Source organism: Phyllobates terribilis, unplaced genomic scaffold (genome assembly GCF_046119375.1).
Source record: "Phyllobates terribilis strain yellow unplaced genomic scaffold, ASM4611937v1 Scaffold_11__3_contigs__length_659146591, whole genome shotgun sequence".
NCBI lineage: Eukaryota > Metazoa > Chordata > Amphibia > Anura > Dendrobatidae > Phyllobates > Phyllobates terribilis.
The window spans coordinates 135,344,297-135,370,711 of record NW_027362771.1 but is presented as its reverse complement, the minus strand read 5'-3'; the positions used below and the strand labels follow the sequence as shown (position 1 = coordinate 135,370,711).

The 26,415-nt window shown below is 43.4% G+C and overlaps 1 protein-coding gene across 1 annotated transcript in view; it reads right to left on the bottom strand.

Annotated features, from left to right (window-relative positions):
• The window catches only part of LRRIQ1 (leucine rich repeats and IQ motif containing 1), a 195,885-nt gene that overhangs the window by 142,312 nt on the left and 27,158 nt on the right, over nt 1-26,415 (bottom strand). Inside the window, exons 8-10 of the mRNA XM_073651622.1 lie at nt 16,953-17,105; nt 11,609-11,759; nt 2,238-2,431 (exon numbers count right to left, since the gene is read on the bottom strand). Of these exons, the coding sequence (XP_073507723.1) occupies nt 2,238-2,431; nt 11,609-11,759; nt 16,953-17,105 (498 nt within the window). The remainder of the gene's footprint in view (nt 1-2,237; nt 2,432-11,608; nt 11,760-16,952; nt 17,106-26,415) is intronic.

Below are 26,415 nucleotides of genomic sequence, written 5' to 3'. Positions count from 1 at the left end.
CTACTTGAGTTTGCATCGGGTGCTCGGGTATGCACCGAGTATCGCAGGTAATATATGGCGTCCGTACTCTATATGGGAAAATCCTGGTGACAAGTTCCCTTTAACGGGCTGCTTTTGAAGAGTTAGCATAGTGTTATGTACAGTGGCATGTAAATGTTTGGGCACCCCTGGTCAAAATTACTGTTATTGTGAACAGTTAGGAAAATTGAAGATTAAATTATCTCTAAAAGGCCTAAAATTAAAGATGACACATTTCCTTTGTACTTTAGGCAAAAAATATATATATTTTCATGTTTTACATTTTAAAAATTACAAAAAGGAAAATGGGCTGATACAAAAGTTTGGGCACCCTGCATGGTTAGTATCTAGCAGCACATCCTTTTGCAAGTATCACAACATGCAAATGCTTTTTGTAGCCAGACAACAGTCTTTCAATTGTTGTTTGAGGGATTTTCATCCATTGTTCCTTGGAAAATGCTTCCAGTTCTGTGAGATTCCTGGTTTTTCTTGCATGCACTACTTTTTTGAGGTCTAACCACAGATTTTCATTGATGTTCAGATCAGGGGACTGTGAGGGTAATTGTAAAACCTTCAGATTGCACTTTTTGAGGTAGTCTATTGTGGATTTTGACATGTTTAGGATCATTATCCAATTGTAGAAGCCATCCTCTTTTCAACTTCAGCTCTTTTACAGATGGTGTTATGCTTTCATCAAGAATTTGTTGAATTTTCATTGAATCCATTCTTCCCTCTACTCGTAAAATGTTCCCCGTGTCATTGGCTGCAACACAATCCCAAAGCATGATTGATCCACCCCCCATGCTTAATGTTTGGCAAGATGTTCTTTTCCTGAAATTCTGTGCCCTTTTTTCTCCACATATACCTTTGATCATTGTGGCCAAAGAGTTCTATTTTATCTTTATCGGTCCACAGGACTGGATTCCAAAATGCATCAGGATCAGGCTTGTTTAGATGTTCTTTTACATACTTCTGAGGCTGAATTTTATGGCGAGGACGCAGAAGAGGTTTTCTTCTGAAAACTCTTCCATGAAGGCCATATTTGTGCAGGTGTCTCTGAACAGTAGAACAATGTACCACAACTCCAGAGTCTGCTAAATCTTTCTGAAGGTCTTTTGCAGTCAAGCAGTGGTCCTGATTTGGCTCTCTAACAATCCTAAGGGTAGCTCTCACTAAAATTTTGCTTGGTCTTCCAGACCTTATCTTGACCTCCACTGTTCCTGTTAACTGCCATTTCTTAATTACATTTCGAACGGAGGAGAGGGCAACTAGAAAACACTTTGTTATCTTCTTACAGCTTTTTCCTGCTTTGTGGGCCTCCACCATTTTCAGAGTGCTAGGCAACTGCTTAGAAGAACCCATGTCTGCTGTTTTTTGGCACAAGGTTAGAGGAGGCTGGGTTTTTATAAAGCTGGGAAATTTGCATCACCTGGCCTTTCCTAACAATGATAGTGAACAAGCCATAACCCTAAGAGGCTAATTAAGGCCTGAAACCTTGGTCAAAGTTATCTGAGCACACAAATCTCCAAGGGTGACTAAACTTTTGCAATTGGCCATTTTCCTTTTAGTAATTTTAAATGTAAAATTTGAAAAAATATATATATTTTTGCTTAAAATACAAAGGAAATGTGTCATCTTTAACTTTAGGTCTTTTATAGATCATTTCATCTTGAACTTGCTTAAAGAAGTTGTCCAATACTTGGATAACTCCTTCTCATACCCCACGCTTGGCCCTGATAAAATAAAAAAGTTTATACTCCCTTCCTGTGCTGGCACCATTCCAGCAGTGTCCGCACTCACTCTCCCGCGGCTCCTGTGCTGTTGTTGTGACACGTGACGCTGGTGCCCAATCAGCGCTGGCGTCACTGCCCCCGCTTCCTGCTGAATTGAACATAAAGAGGAAGTCAGAGATCAGCTGCAGCCTGGACTTCCTCTTCATGTTCGATTTGTCCGAAGGCAGACACAGTGACGCCAACACTGTCACAACAACCACATGGCAGCAAAAAGACGACGAGTGCTGACACCACTGGAACGGCGCTAGTACGGGAGCTGAGTATAGGCTTTTTTTTTTTATTTTATCGGGGCCAAACATTTAGTTCAAGAAGAGGTTGTCCAAGTGGTATATACATTATATATACATATACATACAGACACATATATACACACACACAGTATATTACACACATTTATCTGACTATCATGTATTCAGAATGCTTTACCTCTGACAAATTATTCCCTTGTAACTTTAGAATCTGCAGGAGGCCACAGTTCTGAATTCCTTCCAGTTCACTGAGATAATTGTATGAGCAGTCCAAATAGGTCAACAGAGGTGTTGTCTCAAGGGCCTTAGTGGATATCAGTTGGTTATGATCCAAGATGAGCCGCTGAAGGTTTCTTAGAGGCTCTAATCCAGCTAAAAAAAGTATGCGAATCAAATCAGTAGAATTTGGTGAAAAGGGACACAATATAAATGTACATTTATACTTACATCATCTAACCACACACTAAAGGATGCTAACAACCTGACAATTATTCACTGAGAAGACAAAGCAGCGCTGTCTGTACTCACTGGTGTGAGACGGTCTACTAGAAGGTGATCTGTGCAGCAGGAGAGTCTCTATAGATTCCTGCACTTATGTGTACTGACTGCCTCCCACTTTTCCCTGTTTCCTCCACCCCATGTTCACACTGTCACTTTGAATTCAATATCTGATCCCTCAGCAAGGGTGCATTTACACTCCAAGATTATCATAAATGAGTGTTCCTTTTAAACAGGCTGCTGTTCACCCAAATGACAATGAACATTGGACAAATGAGACAGTCAATTGTTGTGCAAAATTAATTTTTGGTTGGCTTAAAAAAAAACAAAAAAACAACATCACTCTCGGCAGCGCATCCTCATGTGTAAACAGTACCTGTGCTGGTGAGAACATTGACAGCCTATGCGTACTGAACGATCATATTACTGACTGATCTGTGCGCATTATAACCATGGTCAGCCTGTTTAACCCCTTCATGACATTGCGATTTTCCGTTTTAGTTTTTCCCTTCCCTTCTTCCAAGAGCCATAAGTTTTTTCTTTCTTCTGTCATTATGGCCGTATGAGGACTTGTTTTTTGCAGGACGATTTCTACTTCTGAATTACACCATTCATTTTATCTTGTGATGCACTGTAAAGCAGGAGAAAATTTCCAAGTGCGTTGAAATTGCAAAAAAGTGCAATTTCACAATTGTGTGTTTTTTTCCCATTTACCATGTTCACTATATGGCAAAACCGACGTGACAATATGATTCTCTAGGTCAGTATTAGTACGCAGATACCAAATGTGTATAGATTTGTTTTGGTTAAGTGGTGAAAAAAAATTGGAAGTTTGTAAGAAAAAAGGAAATTAGACCTACCCATAATTCGATTTCCAGGTAGTCCTTCAGGACAGCACACCAAAAGATAGTCCTTCCTTGACTGATGGGGCAGGATCATAAAAGGTTAAAAGTCCCCTCCTACCTCCACCCTCCAATGTTTTTTCAAAGAACCACAGAAGGATGGATGCAAATGGACTATATGAGTCACTAGAAACTCATATGCAAGATAAACACTTTAACAGCCTTCAGCTAAATCTCAAGCTATGGCGACTTGATGAATGAAGGATCTGCAAGAAGATCTTGTGCAAGCCTAGAGATAAACATAAGAGAGGGGAAAAATGGGTGCAGTCCTGAGGGACTACATGGAAATCGAATTACCGGTAGGTCTAATTCCCTTTTTCCAGTACATCCCTCAGGACATCAAGCCAAGAGTAGTACCAGAGAAATAGAACCAGGGTGGGAACAGAAGCCTAAAGGACCAAAATACCAGGCAAGAAATAGTAACTGATCTATAAGATCAGAAGAAAATATAGACAATTCTAGAAATCTGCCAAGATTAATCGCTGTAATGAGTGCCTGATGTATGTCTAGAATGCCAAATATTTGGTTTAAATGTGGTAGACAGATTATACAGCAGAAAACAGACTAACACACTCTCCTGTTGTACCACAACACCAATAATGAATCACAATGATTGTTAGATGAATTATACTTATAAACACAGTAGCCATAGAACAGACCTTAAACACCTCTTATGGCACAGCAAAAGTATGGTGATCACCACTTTCACAGCCACAATGAGGACTGTTGTAGACAAATAATAAACTTGCATGTGCTTATTAACATAGGACTGCTCTTTCACCGGTCATCCTGTGCTTAGACTAAACCTTGGTTACAGACCAGCTTACCATACCACAAGGGGTCCTGCAGGACAGAGGCCTTGGATTGCTGGAAGATCAAACGAATGATCTTAGTAGATAGATGGCGAAAGCATTGTGACGGTAATACATTCCAACCCAGATGCCCATCAATGTCCACTCTGAGTCCTTAAATCTTTAGGCCCCAAGTAAAGGGCTGTACACTATAGAAACTAAGGAAATATGCAGTCTGGCAGGTAACATTCTCTGCCATTACCAACATTGGGTCCATCATCAGACTACTTGATAGAGAAGCGTGGATCAGCACTAATGTGGTGCCGATGTTAACAACACAGGGAGTCTGGACTTTGGAATTTATGAAAGTGGTCTAAATAAAGTCCCCTACCATCAGTCATGTCATAATAGGAAAAAAATCATTAAATGATATGTTATATCCGTGGTTGGTTCCTAATACATGACCTTGGAAACATTCAGGGGCTGGAAGGAAGAATCCTTTCCCACAACAGATAGCCACTGTTTGAATATGCCTCTATGCGTCAAGCATAAGTATAAGTCAATGCAAGCCATTTTTTTTGTGGTAACCAGGACAAGCTATCAAACTTGGACTCACTCAGCCTGGAGAAAAAAAAGGCCTAAAAGGTGATTCCATTACCATATGCAAGTAAATGAGGAAACGGCACAAGAACTTTCCAATGATATTTTTATACCCAGACTGCATCATTGACAGGGACCAATCTCTATATCTAGAGGAAGAATGTTTCTTCCAATCACAGATGGTGATTGTGAAGACCTGGGGTCTTCCGTGGGCATAATACTACTCAGACAACACAGGGTGAAGGTAAAACAGTGTGGCAATACTTTATTGAACCACAAAGCGGACAATAAACACATAGAACTGTCCCAGCTAATACCCAAGATGGTACAACATTACACAGTCCTCACCTTTCCGCTGGCCCACTTGGGATAGAACAGCTGCGACTTTGGGACTTCCAGGGCCAACTACCTCAACCAGTAGCCCCCCGCTTCTGGTGGGCCCCCACAGAGAGGAGGTAGCGGCAAGCTTAAGAAGCTATCAGTCCATCGAGGTACAAGGCCAGGAGACCCGAGGGTCCCACCCTGGCCTCCCTGAGTGTTTCCATGGGGCCAGATGACCGTCTGGTTCCAATCTGGCTTCTCCGATGGTCTCCATGGGTTTCAGGCGACCGGATGGTCCCACATGGCAACCCCAAACAACATATCCATGGGGTCAGATGACCTCATCGTCATAACCTGGTCTACCCAAATGTACCCATGGGTTGTCTGATGGCCAGATAAGCAGATTGATATCTTTCCAGTCAGGGCCATATACCCTTAAGCTGGAATCATGTAGAATCCAAATCTGTGTCTCTTTGGTTAAAGCCATGCTTCCAAGCTGATGGTCTGAGAGAGTCTGATCTTTGCTTCTCCTTGTAAAGTCTCTTTCAATTCACTGTTTCAAGTCTGACTGCTACAGAAGCATATGTCCTTTTAAGTATGCATCCACAGGTCAAGGATTAGGGATGATATTATTCAATAAGGCTCAGGTCTCATTGTTTGAGCATTAAATCAATTTACATAGTTGGTATAGCAGGGGGCTTTGTAAATAAACTAGCTAGCTTAGTATAATATGAAATTAGCATAGTAACAAAAAATCATTGTTCCACAGACCAATAGAAGACAATCAGGGTTATACAAATACTGGTCTGTCCTTCTTGACCAGCCACAGAAATAAACGTACATTTACATGTCAACACAAACACAATAGTGTATTTCTCTTTGCTTAACAAATCTAATCGTTTGGCTGATTAAGATTCTAAACTGTTCCGTCACAGTGAATATCTACTGAGAGCAGTGAGACTATTGATTCTTAACTGTAAGAGCCCTGAGAATATGAATTCTTTACTGTAAGAGCAGTGAGACTATGGGTTATCTCCTTTAAGGGTAGTGAGAGTATGGGACTTTCTGCCACATGATGCTGTACTGTTGATTTATGACAAATGTACAAGGAGAGTCTGGATGTCTTCCTTGGTAAATATAATATTACAGATTATGGTACCAGAATCTGACAAGATGTTGATCAAGGGAACTAGAACGATAGCAGTTTGTGGAATCGGGAGGAGCTTTCCCCTTACCTGAGCATCTACCTCATGGGATTTAACTCCCAGTAGTATGTTGTGTTATAGGATGAACTCAATAGACAACCATAACTATGAAGAGTCCCGACTTTAGCAATTATGGACCAAGTCTGAATACTTCTGACTAGACCGAACATGGACTGTAACTGAAATGAGACCACTGTTCTGAAACAGAAGAAATACTCGGCCAATACCAGCATAGTTGCTCACTTGGCTAAGCCAAGTTCCAAAGAATGAGGCAAAGGCAGCTGTACCTGGGTCCAGAGACATGAGGCCTCTCTAACCGGAGTGGAGGCTAGAGACACAAGGTGTGAAGTGAGAGCCCGGAGGAGTGAAGCCAGAGGCACAAGACACAAAGCCAGAGGCATAAAGCCAGAGGCACAAGGCACGAGGCACAAAGCCAGAGACACAAGGTCAGAGGCACAAGGCCAGAGGCACTAAGAGGCCGTGAGGCATTAAGAGGCCATGAGGCACTAAGAGGCCATGAGGCACTAAGAGGCCATGAGGCACTAATAATTATTGTAGAAGGTGCACTGGCTTACTGTTGGCTGAGGGACCTCTACCCAGTAAGGTGTCTGCTTCGTACTGCTTGACAGAGGGAAGGGAAGGCCGAGACCCCCCCCCATGATCCCACCTGAGTCTGTACTCTGATACAGTGACTCATAACTTAGGGACCTCTACTCAAGAGAGGTGTAAGCCCTGGACTGCTTGACAGGGAAGGAAAGGCCAAGACCCCCCAAACGCTCCTGAGTTTGTACATTAAAGCTCCACAGGATAAGATGTAACTTCACTCTAGGAGCAACCTCTCAAGCAACTATCCCTTGTAAGAACAGGAAAAACACTGGAGGGTGGAGGTGGGAAGGGCCTTTTAACCTCTCTGTGATCCTGTCCCGTCATAGGTCAAGGAAGGACTGCCTCCGGATAGGAGGGACGAACTGGAAAAAAAATGTTTGCTTGTGTCGCCATTTTTTGAGACCTGTAATGTTTTCATTTTTCAGGATATGGAGCACTGAGCATACATTTTTTACTGATACCATTTTGGGGTAGATATGATGTTTTGATCACCTTGCATTTTACTGCAATGTTTTACGGCAGTGTTTTGATCTATTTTCTCGTTACGATGTACAGTACAGACCAAAAGTTTGGACACACCTTCTCATTTAAAGATTTTTCTGTATTTTCAAGACTATGAAAATTGTACATTCACACTGAAGGCATCAAAACTATGAATTAACACATGTGGAATTATATACTTAACAAAAAAGTGTGAAACAACTGAAAATATGTCTTATATTCTAGGTTCTTCAAAGTAGCCACCTTTTGCTTTGATGACTGCTTTGCACACTCTTGGCATTCTCTTGATGAGCTTCAAGAGGTAGTCACCGGAAATGGTTTTCCAACAATCTTGAAGGAGTTCCCAGAGATGCTTAGCACTTGTTGGCCCTTTTGCCTTCACTCTGCAGTCCAGCTCACCCCAAGCCATCTCGATTGGGTTCAGGTCTGGTGACTGTGGAGGCCAGGTCATCTGGCGTAGCACCCCATCACTCTCCCTCTTGGTCAAATAGCCCTTACACAGCCTGGAGGTGTGTTTGGGGTCATTGTCCTGTTGAAAAATAAATGATGGTCGAACTAAACGCAAACTGGATGGAATAGCATGCCGCTGCAAGATGCTGTGGTAGCCATGCTGGTTCAGTATGCCTTCAATTTTGAATAAATCCCCAACAGTGTCACCAGCAAAGCACCCCCACACCATCACACCTCCTCCTCCATGCTTCACGGTGGGAACCAGGCATGTAGAGTCCATCCGTTCACCTTTTCTGCATTGCACAAAGACCCGGTGGTTGGAACCAAAGATCTCAAATTTGGACTCATCAGACCAAAGCACAGATTTCCACTGGTCTAATGTCCATTCCTTGTGTTCTTTAGCCCAAACAAGTCTCTTCTGCTTGTTGCCTGTCCTTAGCAGTGGTTTCCTAGCAGCTATTTTACCATGAAGACTTGCTGCACAAAGTCTCCTCTTAACAGTTGTTGAAGAGATGTGTCTGCTGCTAGAACTCTGTGTGGCATTGACCTGGTCTCTTATCTGAGCTGCTGTTAACCTGCGATTTCTGAGGCTGGTGACTCGGATAAACTTATCCTCAGAAGCAGAGGTGACTCTTGGTCTTCCTTTCCTGGGGCGGTCCTCATATGAGCCAGTTTCTTTGCAGCGCTTGATGGTTTTTGCAACTGCACTTGGGGACACTTTCAAAGTTTTCCCAATTTTTTGCACTGACTGACCTTCATTTCTTAAAGTAATGATGGCCACTCGTTTTTCTTTACTTAGCTGCTTTTTTCTTGCCATAATACAAATTCTAACAGTCTATTCAGTAGGACTATCAGCTGTGTATCCACCTGACTTCTGCACAACACAACTGATGGTCCCAACCCCATTTATAAGGCAAGAAATCCCACTTATTGAACCTGACAGGGCACACCTGTGAAGTGAAAACCATTTCCGGTGACTACCTCTTGAAGCTCATCAAGAAAATGCCAAGAGTGTGCAAAGCAGTCATCAAAGCAAATGGTGGCTACTTTGAATAACCTAGAATATAAGACATATTTTCAGTTGTTTCACACTTTTTTGTTAAGTATATAATTCCACATGTGTTAATTCATAGTTTTGATGCATTCAGTGTGAATTTACAATTTTCATAGTCATGAAAATACAGAAAAATCTTTAAATGGGAAGGTGTGTCCAAACTTTTGGTCTGTACTGTATATCAATCAGATTCATTGGATTAATTTATTTTATATATTTTAATAGATCAGACTTTTACAAATGCAGCAATACCAAATATGTGCATTTTTTATGGGGCAAAAGGGGGGTGATTTGAACTTTTGTGTTTTTTTGATTTTTTTCATATTTTAAAGGCTTTTTTTCTCACTTTGTACTGTATTTGTTAGTCCCCTTAGGGGACTTGAAGCTCCGATCGTCTGATCATTTGTGCTATACATGGCATTTCATTAGCACTGCTATGCATAGCTAAAATCACAATCTCCTATGAACGCCAGTCAAGGCCTGGCTTTCATGAGAGGATTGTAATGACAGGCACAGGCGTCTTTGGCAGACCCCCACCTGTCATGGCAACCCATCGGAATGACGCATCCCCTCCCCTCCAGGCGAGTGTTAAATGCCACTGTCAGGATTTCACAGGTTAACAGCTGCGAAGCTCTTCTCCACCAGTGGCTGTTAAAGGCACATGATGACTGATTAAATCAGCTGTCATGTACAGGAAGAATGTGGGTTTGGCGTGTGAACCCGCATCAAAGGCGGGGCACGTCAAACGTTGTGAAGGTGTTACACAGGTTATTAAATGACTGCTGATAAGAAAATACGTAGTCGATCTGAGAGGGTTTTTGGCTGCAGATGGTGTAGTATAAACCAGAGCTAAGAAGCAAGGACCTTTCAACCAGGTTAAGTAGCCAATTTTTGCTCTTATTTTATTTCTGCTGCTCCCCTAAGTATTCAGTTTTGTTTTTTTAAAACTGTCATAGGGTTCCAATGAGATGGGCCTTTTGCTTGAATATAAGGGGAGGATCACATCAGCTCACCAGATCCAGCAATTGAATGATTCTTGTAGGGCACAGTGCATGGAAGTGACCATGGGCTGACTCCCAGGCAGGGACAATTTGTAAGGGAGAGGATATCCAGCAACCGCAAAAAATACCAAAAACATCAGTTATGCTATATGCTCTTAAAATAAAGAGTAAAATAACGCGTTTCGAGCATTAGAGTTCTTAGTCACAGTTATAACCAAGAGTTCTAATGCTCAAAACGCAAAGGCCAAGTGTTTCCCCCCTTTTTACTCTTTATCCCTTTACTTTAAGGGCATATCGAATAAATTATGCTTTTATAATACATTTTTTTGCAGTTGCTGGATATCATCTCTACTTTTTATTTATTGCCAATGTTTATGTTCTTTACCAAGGAAGCGTTATTCACAGGGTTATAATGCAGAGAGCAGCATAAAGCCATACCCTCAGAGAATCTGTGAGCCATGGCCCCTTGGTAATCACCATAAACATTAGCACTAAATAAAAAGGTCCATATCGCAGGAACTATATGGCAGATTAAGAAAGTAAACAAAAATGGAATACTCAGGAGAGAAGAAATGATTAAATAAGTGCAAAAACTGGCCACTTTTGACAATGTGACCGGTCCTCTTTATTCTCTTTTTTAAGGCAAGTGTTGATATTCTGAACATTTGAAAGTAATCTACCATCAGGGTTTTGCCACCTAATCTGAGAGCAGCATAATGTGGGACCAAGGTTCCTGATTGTAACAATGTCATTTACTGCGCTGCTTGCTGTAGCTTTGATAAAATCATAATTTTATCAGCAGGATTTAAGGACTAGTAAATCTGTTACCAGGTAGTCCTCCATATTCATGAGCTCTGTATAAATCCGCCCTCTACCATTGATTGGAAGCTTTCTGCCTATGCAGTGTACACAGAAAGCTGTAAATCAGTGGTGTGGGCAGTGTTGTTATACAGGGCTCAGCATCTCGGGAATCAGGGTCTAAAAGGGTTTGTCCGGTCTAAAATGAAAAGTCTGCAATCACTCAGTGTGGCTGCAGACTTCTGACTCCTCCCAGGGCACATTCTTTGCGCTGCGAGGATTTGCCTTTGTCTGCCCAGGGAAAGGCGGTCACGTATGTAATATGGATACTGCAGGGCAGAACCTGTCTAGTGGGCGCAGCGGTCTAGTGGGTGTAGCTTTCACTCCAGTGTATTGAGCAACGCTGCTCCCACTACACGGGTTCTGCCCGGGAGTATGCATATCGCTACTTGACCGTCGTTCACGCAGAGGGACTGCAGACTTTCCATTTTAGATTGAACAACCCCTTTAACACTACATGTGAAAATCTTTTGGTTTGCACAAAAATCATTAATCTCGGCAGCATATCGGTCTGTAGAAAGAAGACTTGCACTGCCGAGAACATCTTCAGCCTATGTGCACTAAATGATCTATTATAGATCATTCACTGCTCATCTGAAACATGGTCTGCCTGTGTAAACAGGCTATTAACAGTCATTTAATTTGCAGTAACAAAATATTTTATATATTTTATTATCTTAGCATATGTAAATGGTATATGTACCATATAAAGTAAACTCACATGTTCGGCTATTAAAGGAAAACATAAACATACATACTTACCAATTCGGGTTATTAGGTTGAATGATAGTTCTAAATCCATAAGTTTTTCACAATCTTCTATTCCATGAATTGATGTGACCTGGTTCCTATTTAACACTAGCACACACAGGTTTTCCAAGCCTTCACAATTGATTATACTGATGCTATTTTCCTGTGAGAAAAGATTTAATAATTTGTAATAATTGGTCTTACTATAATAACTAAATGTAAATGTGTCTCTATCTATTAGGGCTTTATAGTTACCACATATTACAGTGCACTCATCAACCAATTATCCTTTTGCAACCAACAGTTTATGATAGTTTTGGAAATTCTAAGAAATTTCATCCCATGACATTTTAGGTGCAACTTTCTAAATCTGAGAAAGACAATCCTTTGCCTTGGTACTGTAGAATGTAGGCATCATGGAACATGAACACTGACCATACTCAGCTGGGATGTGGCACTCAAACAATGCTCGATTGGTAGGACTAGAAGAAAATTTTGGAAGGCTGTGAGAAATACTTTTACTAGAACACAAGCAATTGAGCACAATGGAAGTGTCATGGAATAACTATCTAGATGAAGCGTGCTACTCTTCTGACAGTTGGTAAAGGTAGCCTAAAATGAGCCATTAATAGCCCATATCTGAGCGCTTCCAATTGCACCTCCATGATATTTCTGTAACGTATTCACCGCTGTCTCCCCGCTCTGACACAGGTCTTGCTGCTGGGATCGCATATGAATGAGTAAAGAACATCATTCACACTCCCTCTTCTGCTGTACATGTGACTCCTGATTATCTGTGCCTATTAGGAGTATCAGGAGTCCCATGTACAGCAGCAGAGCGAGTAAGGGTTGCACGCCTCACTTTGCCAGATGGGGCTGTGTATCGAGAAGGCTAAGCGGAGATAGTGTGCTGCAGGGGCTAGAAAATAATGCTGTACTAAAGAAGAAGACCGTATAAAAAAGGGACTGAGGAGCGATGTACTCCAGGATGAGGCTGTATATAAAAGAGGCTGCCTTTTTGTAGAAAGAGGTGGTATATGGAAGGACGGTGGAGCAATGTAATGCAGGAGAGTGAAGTATATAGAGGGGCTGAAGAGCGAAGTATTGCAGAATAGGCTGAATTTCAAAAGGGTTGAGGAGCGATGTACCGCAGGAGGAGGCAATATATACAGGGAACTGAGGAGCGATACACTGTAGAAAAAGGCCGTATATAGAAGGGGCTGAGGAGCAGAGTACTGCAGGAGGAGGCTTTATATAGTAAGGTTGAAGAAAGATCATCTGTCACGGGAGCAGCGGGAAGCCCCATATACATTAGATTGTTGGCCAATCCCACTGATATCAGTGGGTCTGGCCAACTTTAGTCTAATGTGTATGGGGAACTTTAGAATAAGATGTACATTACCTCCTGGGATGACCCTACTTTCACACAGTCACAGTAGAGGTATCATAGTCTACTCCCTTGGTTTACACAGAACCATCCTTTATTATATAGTGTCCTTTCTTATTATGTATAGTGGCATCCCTTCTTTTACTACATAATAGAAAAGAGCTAAAAGATTTAAACTGCCCTGGTCCAGCATTCACTTCTGTTACTGGCATTCTGTGCACGGAGTGGATAGAAGTGGCAACAGGCAACCTAGCAAGAGAGACAATAACTGTATTGGAACCACTATCTAAGATGGCAGATGAAACTTGCAGATCCTCACATACAATGAACAAACACAAGGAGTAGTCAGGGCTGCACTGGTTCTAAAATAGGGAGCACAAAGGAAGTTTTCAATAAACAAAAGACTCAGGGGAAGGGCAGCTTGTGACGACAAAGGAACACCCACCACCAGGTTGGGAGCAAATAAGAGTGAGGACTAGATTTACCTGTGTAAAATGATTTACAAGATATATAAATGATCAAAGCTGAACTACCTTTGAATAGTACAAGCATTTTCGAGATTTTTCGATTTTGACATGGATCTCGGCTACGACCGTAGACTGATGTGTAGAGTGGTTATCCAGACAGGAACATGAGTCTTAAAGTGCACCTGTCAGCAGGATTGTGCTCAACTACAGTGCCTACAAGTAGTATTCAACCCCCTGCAGATTTAGCTGGTTGACACATGCGGAATTAACTTGGCATTGTGACATTTGTACTGTAGATCAGCCTGGAAGTGGGAAATGCACTGCAGCAAATTTTGTTTTTGTTTTTTTTTGTTTTGTTTTTTAAAAACGTTAAAAGTTAATTCAGAGTGTCATTTATTATTCAACCCCTCAAACCACAAGAATTCTGTTTGGTCCCCAAAAGTATTAAGAAGTAGTTCAGGCACTAAGAATAATGAGCTTCACATGTGTGGATTAAAGATCTCTTTTGCCAGCCTTTTCTGACTATTTAAGACCCTCCCCAAACTTGTGAACAGCACTCAGACATGGTCAACATGAGAAAGACAAAGGAGCATTCCAAGGCCATCAGAGACAAGATCGTGGTGGGTCACAAGGCTGGCAAGGGGTACAAAACCCTTTCCAAGGAGTTGGGCCTACCTGTCTCCACTGTTGGGAGCATCATCCGTAAGTGGAAGGCTTATGGAACTACTGTTAGCCTTCCACGGCCAGGACAGCCTTTGAAAGTGTCCTCCCGTGCCGAGGCCAGGCTTGTCCGAAGAGTCAAGGCTAACCCAAGGACAACAAGGAAGGAGCTCCGGGAAGATCTCATGGCAGTGGGGACATTGGTTTCAGTCAATACCATAAGTAACGTACTCCACCGCAATGGTCTCCGTTCCAGACGAGCCCGTAAGGTACCTTTACTTTCAAAGCGTCATGTCAAGGCTCGTCTACAGTTTGCTCATGATCACTTGGAGGACTCTGAGACAGACTGGTTCAAGGTTCTATGGTCTGATGAGACCAAGATCGAGATCTTTGGTGCCAACCACACACGTGACGTTTGGAGACTGGATGGCACTGCATACGACCCCAAGAATACCATCCCTACAGTCAAGCATGGTGGTGGCAGCATCATGCTGTGGGGCTGTTTCTCTGCCAAGGGGCCTGGCCATCTGGTCCGCATCCATGGGAAGATGGATAGCACGGCCTACCTGGAGATTTTGGCCAAGAACCTCCGCTCCTCCATCAAGGATCTTAAGATGGGTCGTAATTTCATCTTCCAACAAGACAACGACCCAAAGCACACAGCCAAGAAAACCAAGGCCTGGTTCAAGAGGGAAAAAGTCAAGGTGTTGGAGTGGCCTAGTCAGTCTCCTGACCTTAACCCAATTGAAAACTTGTGGAAGGAGCTCAAGAATAAAGTCCACATGAGACACCCAAAGAACCTAGATAACTTGGAGAAGATCTGCATGGAGGAGTGGGCCAAGATAACTCCACAGACCTGTGCCGGCCTGATCAGGTCTTATAAAAGACGATTATTAGCTGTAATTGCAAACAAGGGTTATTCCACAAAATATTAAACATAGGGGTTGTATAATAATTGACCCACACTTTTATGTTTAAAATTTAATAAAATTCAACTGAGCAACATAACTTTTTGGTTTGTAAGATTTATGCTTCTGTTCATAAAACCTACTCTCGTTTGCAGTTTGAAGGCTCTAACTTATTTGCATCTTATCAAACCAGCTAAATCTGCAGGGGGTTGAATACTACTTGTAGGCACTGTACATACACTGTCAGGTGGGCGACATTAAACTGATTAATATGATACCTTGGATGATGAAATCCGCCCTGAGGTTCTGGTGTAATCTTTACTTTCAGTTTGGAGATAATGATATGCCCGTGCTTCGGGGCAGCCTGTGCGGTGGGCTCTATCTGGTGCTCTGATTACATATTCATCTGTATGCTCTTATGACAGCTCACTGATAGTTCACTGACCTGCCTCCTATTTTACATAATGCATCTAGTAGTGCAGGGCTAGGTAAAATAGGAGGCAGGTCACTGAACGATCAGTGATCTGTCATAAGAGCATACAGATGAATATGTAATCAGAGCACCAGGTAGAGCCCACCGCACAGGCCGCCCCAAAGCACGGGCATATAATTATCTCCAAACTGAAAGTAAAGATTATACAAGAACCATAGGACGGATTTCATCAACCAAGGTATCATATTAATCAGTGTAATGTCGCCCATCTGACAGTGCATGTAGTTTACTGAGCACAATCTTGCTGACAGGTGAGCTTTAAAGGGAATCTATCAGCAGGTATTTGATATGGAATATGAAGACAGAATGAGGTAAGGGTTAAAACACAGATTTCAGTGATGCCTCTCCTATGAGGATTTGTTTGCTTACAATGATTGTTTTAGCAGGAGTAGCTTATCATTGTTCAGTCACAGCAGGGGTACCTTCTGGTGTGACACACCCCCTCCATTGATAAGCACCTCACTGCCTATGGACTTTGTATATACAGAACCTGGTGAGGGTGGGGTTAGCTTTCTCAGCTCTGCTTCATTCTAAATCTAAAACCTCTGATTGTGTCAGAATAACATCACCCAATTATCACCTAGAAGTGATACAGTATTGAATTCAGGTCCTCTTTGCCTACACCAGGCTTCTCTCAGAGGAGGTAGGAAAAACCTGCTGACAGATTCCCTTTAAATGGACGATGTTCTGGCTCTAATTTGAAAAAGCACTGTTAGATTGGGAGGAGATTTTGGTGGGTTAGTATGAATTTGACTCTCATCTGACTGATGTCACGGAAGAGAAGGATCAGTCTTGAAATTCAACCCCTTATCCTTTCATTCTTTCAGGGATTATGCCATGGCCATAGGTGTCTGGCAGTGTCTTAAGGTACCATCACACTTAGCGACGCTACAGCGATCCCGACAACGATACAACCTGGCAGAGATCGTTGCTGCGTCGCTATGTGATCGCTGGTGAGATGTCAAACAGTCATATCTTCCCAACGACGCAGCAACGATACGGCGACCCGTAGCAACCTGTATAACGATGCAATGCAAATGCACGCCTATGGGTCTCAGTTCTGAGTCGCCAATGAGGTCGTTGGTAAGGTGTCAAACACACCGATGCATGCTACCCAGCGGGACCTCAACAATCAAAAAATGGTCCAGGCCATTTCGACACGACCAGCGATCTCACAGCAGGGGCCTGGTCGCTGCTACGTGTCAAACGTAGCGAGATCGCTGCTGAGGTCGCTGTTGCGTCACAAAACTTGTGACTCCGCAGCGATCTCGCTAGCGATCTCGCTTACTGTGACGGGGGCTTTACTTTATGCTCTCCACAAAAACATTTGCATGACCGGCTGAATTGAGTGTGCATTTAGATGGGGGTACAGTTTAACAGTGATCTAAGTACATTTGGAAGTTTAAGTAGAGTGGTAAGTAAAAAAAGTATAAACAATTACCTGGACATCTATGTATTGCAAAGCTTTGCAGCTACTTAATCCATCAAGTGAAGTTAATCCACAGCGTCTTAAAGACAGAAATTTCAGTTTGACGCATTTGGACAGCGTTGAAAGGCTGCAGCCTGGCAGGTCATGAAGAGTCACTGTTGTAACCTAGAAATTAACAAAATTATTTCAGTGTGTGTACAGATATTACATTACATATGACTGGGAGATGGGACAACAAGAAAAGCTGGATGGCAATAATCAGTGAAAAAAAATACAAGTGTCCATTACAATAAGTGAAGCGAAAAGAAGATATTCCTGGAACTGAGAAGCAGTAAAATAAAAGGTTTATGCGGGATTCTCCGTCATTTATACAGCAGCGAAAATGAAAAGAAAGTGGAAGAACCTATTATACCTGCAATGATCCATCAGAAATTAAACATGGTCATAACAGAAGTAATTGGTGACAATTCAGCTACTCGAATTTGGAGAGTTTCACCAGAAACGAAAGTCAATGGATTTTATAGAGTTCTCTGAGAGCAAAGTGATAAAGTGTACGGTGGGCCATAGACTAATGGAGGGCTGTTAGTGACGCGCCCCCTGGGCCATATTCTTTAGTGGGAATATCCGGAGCCGGATCAGATGGGGGTTGTAGTCTTCCGAGTGGCTGTGACCCGGTCCGTGCCCAGGGTGTCAAACTCAGTTGTATGTGGCAGTCCTACAGATGTTATAAGTTCTTTATTGTCGACTACGCCACCCGTTGTATTGCGGTCACTATGGCCGCCGCTGCAGCAGGGTCCGCTGAGGCTGATGGTGTAGGTGCAGCTTTTGGTGATATAACCCCCAACGGGTGGGGTATAGCCTCAGGGGGTCAGGTGCAGAGGATGGGGGTTGTGGTGGTGCAGCATAGGTGTTAAAGGAAGACAGAGTCGGGTTGTGCAGTTTAGGGTATTTACTCACTGCTGATGTTCCGGTCACTCCAGCTTCAAGTGACCTCCCGAGCCGTGCTGCGTCCACCAGGTCCTGGATCCAGCCAACCCCCAAGCGAGTCCGGAGCGTGACCCTGAGCTCTCCTTCTGTCCTTTCTCTGGCCGTCCCCACTAGTGATCCACCCAGGTCCAGCTCCCTCGGGCCTTCTGTTGGGTGACCCTTGGCCTTGGGTTCCCTGACCCTCCACGTGGTATGCCTTCGTGGTGGATGTGGTGGGTGGCCGTGGCAGACGCTGCCCACGGCCTCCGGTCTCTGGCTGGGGTGTGTTTTTGCCCCCACCAGCTTGGGTTCCGGTACCCTGATGCCGACTCTTCACCCGTAGCTTGAATTTGGGGTCTTAGAGTCCTCTCTTCTGCTTCCCCCTCTGGGTCTCTCCTTCTTTCTCCTCTCTCTCTCTCTCCAGGGCTGCTCTGCTCCTCTTCCTCTGACTCCTCTGCAAAGGCTGACTGACTGACCCTGTTCTTTGATGGTGCCCACCTTATATACACCCTCTATGTGTGAGCTCAGGTGACCAGCACCCAATGAGCTCCTATCTTTACCCAGGCTGCTCCCCCTATCTGCCCCTACACTACTTGGGATGTACCACCCCCCTCCCACTCCAGCCAGGAACAGACTCGGTCGTACCTGCACATTTCTAAGTGGGAGTACCGTCGGTCTGCTCCTCGGAAATGGGATGTGTGTAGTGCATGCAGCCTACCGAGCTCAGTTCCACACTCCATCCTTACCCGGGAGTGGAATATCACACCTCTGGGTTGAGGTGCAATACCCCTGTAGCAGCCGAATCCTCAGGGTGCTACATTAGGATATTATATTTGGCACTTTGATTTATGTTTTGGTGGTGTATGTTGCGAGGCCACAGAAAATTGACACTTATTTTGCAAGGCTAATTAAAATAAAAGCTTCTATTAATAAAGAAAAAAAGTAAAGTGATCAAGGGGCATCGTAGTCACCTGCCATATGTAATGTGCAGGAGACTGGACTGTCTAAAATGGGTGGTACAGGTAAAGCATAGCAGATAGCAATCTTACAGGAAAAATGTCATTAACAGACATATATACGCAACTCGAAAGCACATTCAACACCACAGACAGCGTAGATCAGCTCTACGTGCAAAACAATGGAGAAACAGATAATAAATCATGTTTGAAGCTTTCTTCTTTTCCATATGTTTTGCAGTTCCTTTCTAATGTTTCATTCTAATGGAGCCAATAGGAAACAGCACCCACCATAACCTACATAATAATGTAAGGGACTGCTGCCCAAACCCATCCTGATCTCAAGACGTTCCTGTCATCAGCACAGAAAGTGATTTACAGCAGCCTTGTCTGACTTTTATACAGTATGTAAGGGTTTGCTTTTTATCTCCATTACTTACAGTTTCATTTTTTCTTATTTGGGCGCTATGAAACCAATTACTAGATGTACATGGAGTAACAGTCTTCAGTTACAAAGCAATGGTTTTTCCTGTGACAAAACCCCTTCATGACCTTGCGATTTTCCTTTTTTCTCCTCCCCTTCTTCCCAGAGAAATAACTTTTTTATTTTTCCATCAATATGGCTGTGTGATGAATTGTTTTTTGAGGGACAACTTGTACTTTTGAATGACACCATATAGTGTACTGGAAAATGGGGAAAAAAAATCCAAGTGCGGTGAAATTGCTAAGAAACATACAATTTCACAATTTTTTTTTAAATTTAACATGTTCACTAAATAACTGTCCTGGCAATATGATTCTCCAGGTCAGGTCAGTACCAGTACGCAGATACCAAACATGTATAGTTTTTTTTTTTTTTTTAAGTGGTGAAAAAAAATGTCAAAAATTTGTAAGGAAATTTTTTTTTGCTTATTTTCCAACACCTGTAGGGTGTCCATTTTTCAGGATCTTGGGGTGAGGGTTTATTTCTTGCGCCTTGAGCTGACGTTTTTATTGATACCATTTTGGGGTAGATAGGATGCTTTGATCGCCTCTTATTGCAATGTTGCGGCGGCCAAAAAAACATAATTCTGGGGTTTTTACTTTTTTTCTTGTTACCGATCGGATTCATTTACTTTATTTTGATTAAATCAGGCGTTTCTGAATGCAGAGATACCAAATATGTGTATTTTTTTTAAATTGCTTTATTTTCATTGGAGCAAAAAGGGTGTTGATTTGAAATTGTGAGGGTTTTTCAAATTTTTTTTTTTTTTTTTACTTTTTACTGACTTCAATTGTCTGATTGCCTGTGGTATACAGTCTTCTGCAGACCCCCAGCTGTCATCACAACCCATCAGCACCCCCAAATCACATGACAGGGGTGCTGATGGGCGGGACTTGTGACTGGCGTGTATTAAATGCCGCTGTCAGTGATTGACAGCTGCATTTAATTGGTTAACAGCCGCGGGTGGATCTCGGAGGATCATGGCTGTTAGAGGCACTTGATGGCTGATAAAATCAGCCATCAAGTGTGGGGAAAGATGACAGTGACACGACCTTTGAAGTGCCTATACGTCAAAGGTCGTGAAGGGGTTTTAATATTGTACAGTAACATCAGGGACAATTGTACATAGATGAGAAACGCTTCAGGTAAAAACTCCAGTGGGGCCGTGTTAATCCACCAGACACTACATTCTCATGACTGGAAAGAGTTCGTCCCAGCAAACACATCCTACCAATCACACACGAAATGCGAATTACAGAAACCATATATGAATCAATGAGGAAGCAAATTCTTTTTTTTCTTTTTCATAATTCTGTACAACAAAAAATTATATTGTGATACTGCATTAGCCAGAAAAATGTATGTAAATTTATATTTCAAGCTTTCGGAGCATAATATAGCATAATACGTCATTTGCCGGCACCGGCCGCTGTCAGTGACGTGCATGAGGTGAGCTGAGTTCATTGGACATGTCTGTGCGGTGAACAATCAGAGCAGAGCGAAACCACAGGTGCGGTGAACAAGCAGAGCAGAGCGAAACCGCAGGTGCGGTGAACAAGCAGAGCAGAGCGAAACCGCAAGTGCGGTGAACAAGCAGAGCAGAGTGAAACCGCAGGTTCGGTGAACAAGCAAAGCAGAGCGAAACCGCAGGTGCGGTGAACAAGCAGAACAGAGCGAAACCGCAGGTGTGGTGAACAAGCAGAGCAGAGCGAAACCGCAGGTGCAGTGAACAAGCAGAGCAGAGCGAAACCGCAGGTGCGGTGAACAAGCAGAACAGAGTGAAACCGCAGGTTCGGTGAACAAGCAGAGCAGAGCGAAACTGCAGGTGCAGTGGACAAGCAGAGCAGAACAGAGAAGAAGGTGCAGGCAGACAGGACAGGGATCTGTTCACATGGAACAGAATGGAAAATACAGGAAGATAGTTAGAACACAGGAGGTAGATATGTAGGCAGGGAAACGGGACAAGCAGAACCAGATACACACAAGCTACTTACAATGAAGTAGCGAGTGGACACAAAACTCACAAACAGAAGTACAGAGACAACGAGTTGGAGTTAGGTGCAGGTTCAGACACTGCAGGAAAAGGGAAAGTAAGGACATAGAGACAAACAGGTAACGGGCTAGGGTACAGTTCAGACAGGAACTGAACCCGGAACAAAATACAGGAAAGAGCCTGGGAACTCAGCCCCCAGGGTGGCGGAAACAGACTAGAAGTCACAGATACAGATAATGGGACTGGGTATACAGCCCCCAGGGTGGCAAAACGGACTAGAAGTCACAGATACAGATAACGGGACTGCGTATACAGCCCCCAGAGTGGCAGAAACAGACTAGAAGTCACAGATAAAGATAACGGGCCTGGGTATACAGCCCCAAGGGTGGTGGAACAGACTAGAAGTCACAGATACAAGTAACAGGCCAGGGTATACAGCCCCCAGGGTGGCGGAAATAGACAAGATACAGGACAGGACCTGGCAACTCAGTTGCACAGAACACACTGAAAGTGTTGCTCAGGCACCTCCTACTGGGTGGAGGGGGTTTAAGTATCCAGTGACACAGAGCAATAGGATGGAGAGGTATCAGGAGTGCGCTCACAGTAACTATAAGAATCGGGCAGTAACCGCGCCGCCGTCCTAAGCAATCAGACAAGAGACACAGCAGGTACTGGAGCAAAGTGTGCAGCCTGGACTGGTAGGTAAGATGGCGGTCTTGAATGGTGGGATGTTACAGAATGAATAGAGAGGATCAGATAAGTGCTGCACTTGGCAACCTCTGGAGCTTCCCTTAAGAGTAGGGGATAACGTTTAAACTTGAGAACACCCCTTTAATAAATTTGGCATATCTTCAGTTGCGTGTGCCTCGCCAGAAATGCTGGAGTAACAATTCTGGCATAATAAACGACGCCGCTATTGAGAAATTTGACAGTCGGGTGTTACCACTCTTTGTCCTGGCTTCTCCCCAACTTCACCGATTTTGGCAGAGCAGCCCGAAATGCCAAATGTTGCTAAATTTTTACGCAACTTTGAAAAGCTGCACATTTTTTTTCTCAACGCAAAGTGTTTTATGCCGTGTTTTTTTTGGTGCAAACACTTTGATGAATAGGGGCTGTGTAATCATGCCACCATGATTGTAAAAGAATAATTTCAAATAAAAAGAATCTATTGAAGAATTACAAATGAAACAACTCTTTAAAACTTAGAGGTCCGCCAAGTCTTCCACACATAAGAAAGTGGTTTGCTGAATTGTTATTTGGCTGACAGCTGTCTCTCCCGCAGAGAGTGCATATGTTCTGTATGGGGAGAAGAGACTAAGCTTCTGCCAAATTCTAGCGGTGGTCCATCTTCTAACAGAACAAAATGATCTGGCATGTAAAATTAAACTGTCCAATCCTTCTCTTACCTGACCTTGTCTATCGGATAAAGTCAGCCAGTTCTAGTAGAATCAACATGTTTGGACAACATTGCTGTAATGTGTATGGTGCCTTTACTTTAGTACATCTTTACTGTACATGCGTTTTATTTTTTTTTATTTTGTACTTTTCCAACCTACGACACCCGAATTGTTCTTTAGCCAATGTTTTTCCCTGACCTTAGTAGCACATACTGTGCTTTACAAAACAAGGCTATCCTCCAGGTATTTTTAATCAAAAGGAAGTTTCCTGTAACGCCTCGCTTCTAAGTTCAATTTAAAAGCGCTATAAATTCAAGAAGATATGAATTTTGCTAGATGTTGCTAGTTAAAGTGTCATATGGCAATGTGAGCTTGGATAAGCTTGTTTAGAAAGATTCCAGCTATGATCATTTTCTTCAAATGAAGAAACATAACCACACACATCACAACATATTGGAATCATTTCTTTTATTACTGAGGCTGAAAGCCGTGTCTGTTTTTCTACACAACATGAAATGGTTCTCTTTTGATATGCAAAACTAAAGCTAATATGCTTATGGAAAATGCTCAAATGAAACCTGACACATGGAAAAGCACTGACAGGATTACTTTTTTTTTTTAATAAATTTATATAAGTATCTAGAAAAGTGATCTAAAGTGTTTTTTTTTCAATACCGTATTACACCCTTTAAGCAATGATTTATCTAATTGTATATAAGGAAACAGCATGGTGTCCATGGAGCAAACAGCCCACATTCAATGGCACAGAAATCTCAAACATCTGCTCTCTTTACCCCTCATTTATCCATAGAAGTTGTTTGGTTAAGCTTAAAGGGGTATTCCCATCACCAAAATTCTATCCCAATATGTAGTAGGTGTAGTAATCTATAATATAACCGGCCAAGTGTCCCTCTGTCTGAAGCCTCTATAGACTGCGCATGCGCGACGCGCAGCCTGGCTCCAGACAGAAGAACGCTTGGAGCCGTTAAAGGTAAGAGGAGTGTATGGCGCCGGAGATCGCTGTATGCGTAGACACTGAATGCATACTGCGATCTCTGGCGCCATACTTACATACTTACTTGATCGGGCGGAGCGGTGCCGCGGAGCCTCTCTTCTGGCCGGAGACCGGGGGCGGAGTGAAGGCGTTGGAATCGGTGCATGCGCATAGCACTATCCGGCGCCATTTTACTGAAGACACATTTGCAGTGTGTCTTCAGCAAAATGGTGACGGACAGCGCTGTGCTCCGGCGCCGTACTCCTCCCCTGGCCTCCGGCAGAACAGGACACAGCAGCGCTGGAGCACAGGGAAGAAAGGGGAGTATAAGTGTTTATTTTTTTTGTATATGTGCAAAGGAGTACCATACATACCAGGATTGGGGGGGGGTGAGGGGTACCATACATACCAGGATTGGGGTGTGAGGGGTACCACGCATACCAGGATTGGGGGGTGAGGGGGCCACACATACCAGGATTGGGGGATGAGGAGTACCATACATACCAGGATTGAGGGATGAGAGGGTCACACATACCAGGATTGGGGGGGGGATGAGGGGACCATGCATACCAGGATTGGGGGATGAGGGGACCATGCATACTAGGATTGAGGGATGAGGGGGCCACGCATACCAGGATTGGGGGGGGATGAGGGGTACCATACATACCAGGATAGGGGGATGAGGGGTACCATGCATACCAGGATTGGGGGATGAGGCGGACACGCATAACCGGATTTGGGGATGAGGGGTACCATACATACCAGGATTGGGGGATGAAGGGTACCATGCATACCAGAATTGGGGGATGAGGGGTACCATGCATGCCAGGATTGGGGGATGAGGGGTACCATGCATACCAGGATTGGGGGATGAGGAGTGCCATGCATACCAGGATTGGGGGATGAGGAGTGCCACGCATACCAGGATAGGGGATGGGGATGCCAAGCATATGAGGATTGGGGATGAGGGGTGCCATGCATACCAGGATAGGGGTGAGGGGCCATGCATACCAGGATGAGGGATGAGGGAGCCATGCATACCAGGATGAGGGGCGCCATGTATGCCAGGATTGGGGATGAAGGGTGCCATGCATGCCAGGATTGGGGATGAAGGGTGCCATGCATGCCAGGATTGGGGATGAGGGCAGCACATAACAGGATGGGGGAGCAGGATTGGGGAGCACAAATACCAGGATTGGGGAACACAAATACCAGGATGGGGGTAGCACAAACACCAGGATGGGGGCAGCACAAACACCAGAATGGGGGCAGCACAAACACCAGGATGAAGGCAGCACAAATACCAGGATGGGAGACAATATACCAATAAAAATGCTCGCCACCCGGGCTTAGAACGGGCTCAATAGCTAGTAATAATATATTAGCTAATACCCCCAATTAGAAATGTAGTATAGTTCTTCTGATTTTCTATGTCGCTTACACCATGTGCAGGACATTGCCGTAGCTCAGGTATCCATGGTTACGACCACTCATATAGTAACAGGTAGTTGTTAGTGTTCGTAACCATGGATATCCAAGCTACTGCAATGTCCTGCACATGGGGTAAGCGACATAGCGAATCAGAAGAACTATACTACATTTCTAATTGGAGGTATTTCCTAATATTATTATTATTACACCTATTACATATTGTGATAGGATTTTGAAGATGGGAATACCCCTTTGAAGCTCAGTGGATTTAACTTTTACAGTGTCTCTAATGTTGTCTAAACACAAGGATGAAGTGGCCCTGTCGGTGCTTACGTTCGAACATCCCAGAAAATGGGATTCGGAAGTATGTGCCGACAGCGAACATGCGCTCTGAGGTGCATCATTTTCAGGAGTATACGTCTACTGGAGGCGGACACCCAAATGCAGTCTACTACGTTTGAGTGTCTGCCTCCAGTAGGCGTATACGCCCAAAAATTATTATAGTCTATATCCCCATCAGCGCATATGTCTGAATCCTGTATTGCGGCAGGGTTTGGACGTAAGCCCTGACAGGGCCACTTAACAGGTGCCAAAACGCAATGTGAAAGCACCCTAAGAGGAGTCAATTACTCAATTAGAAAATAAATTCAGCAAAACATGAATCATGGCAATATCATTAATGTCTCTGGCCAAAAGTACGGTACATTATTGGGCAGCATTATTATTACAATTGTTACAGTCGGCTGCATTGATCAATTAAAGTAAATGTGACAACACTACAGTACTTTGCCAAACAGCCCTTTCAAACAGCTAATTGGTGGGGATGCCAAGAGTCAAACCCCAACTGATCCGATATTGATGGCTTATTGTAAAAATAGGCCATCAGTAGTTTGAAGATAGAAAACTCCTTAAAATCTCCCGCCGTTGCTTCATTGATTTGCAGTGATAATATTGTGTATATCGGTCACTTAATCGCTGCAGCCAATCATTAGCGTTAATGTGCAAGTGTCATGCATGCAAGTGAGACTAGTGATTGGCTGCAGTGGTCACCTGAGTGAAAGCTACAGATACAATAGAGATCATTGCAGTATCAGCACTGGAACTGGGGACATTTAACAGGTAAGTAATGTCTCTTTTTTTTTTTGGGGGGGGGGGCTCTTCATTTTTTTATACCAATTGCTGCTATTGGCAATGTTTTTAAGTCCTGCACAATGTCTTTAATATTATCTTCTTTTTGTGAGAAACACATCCACA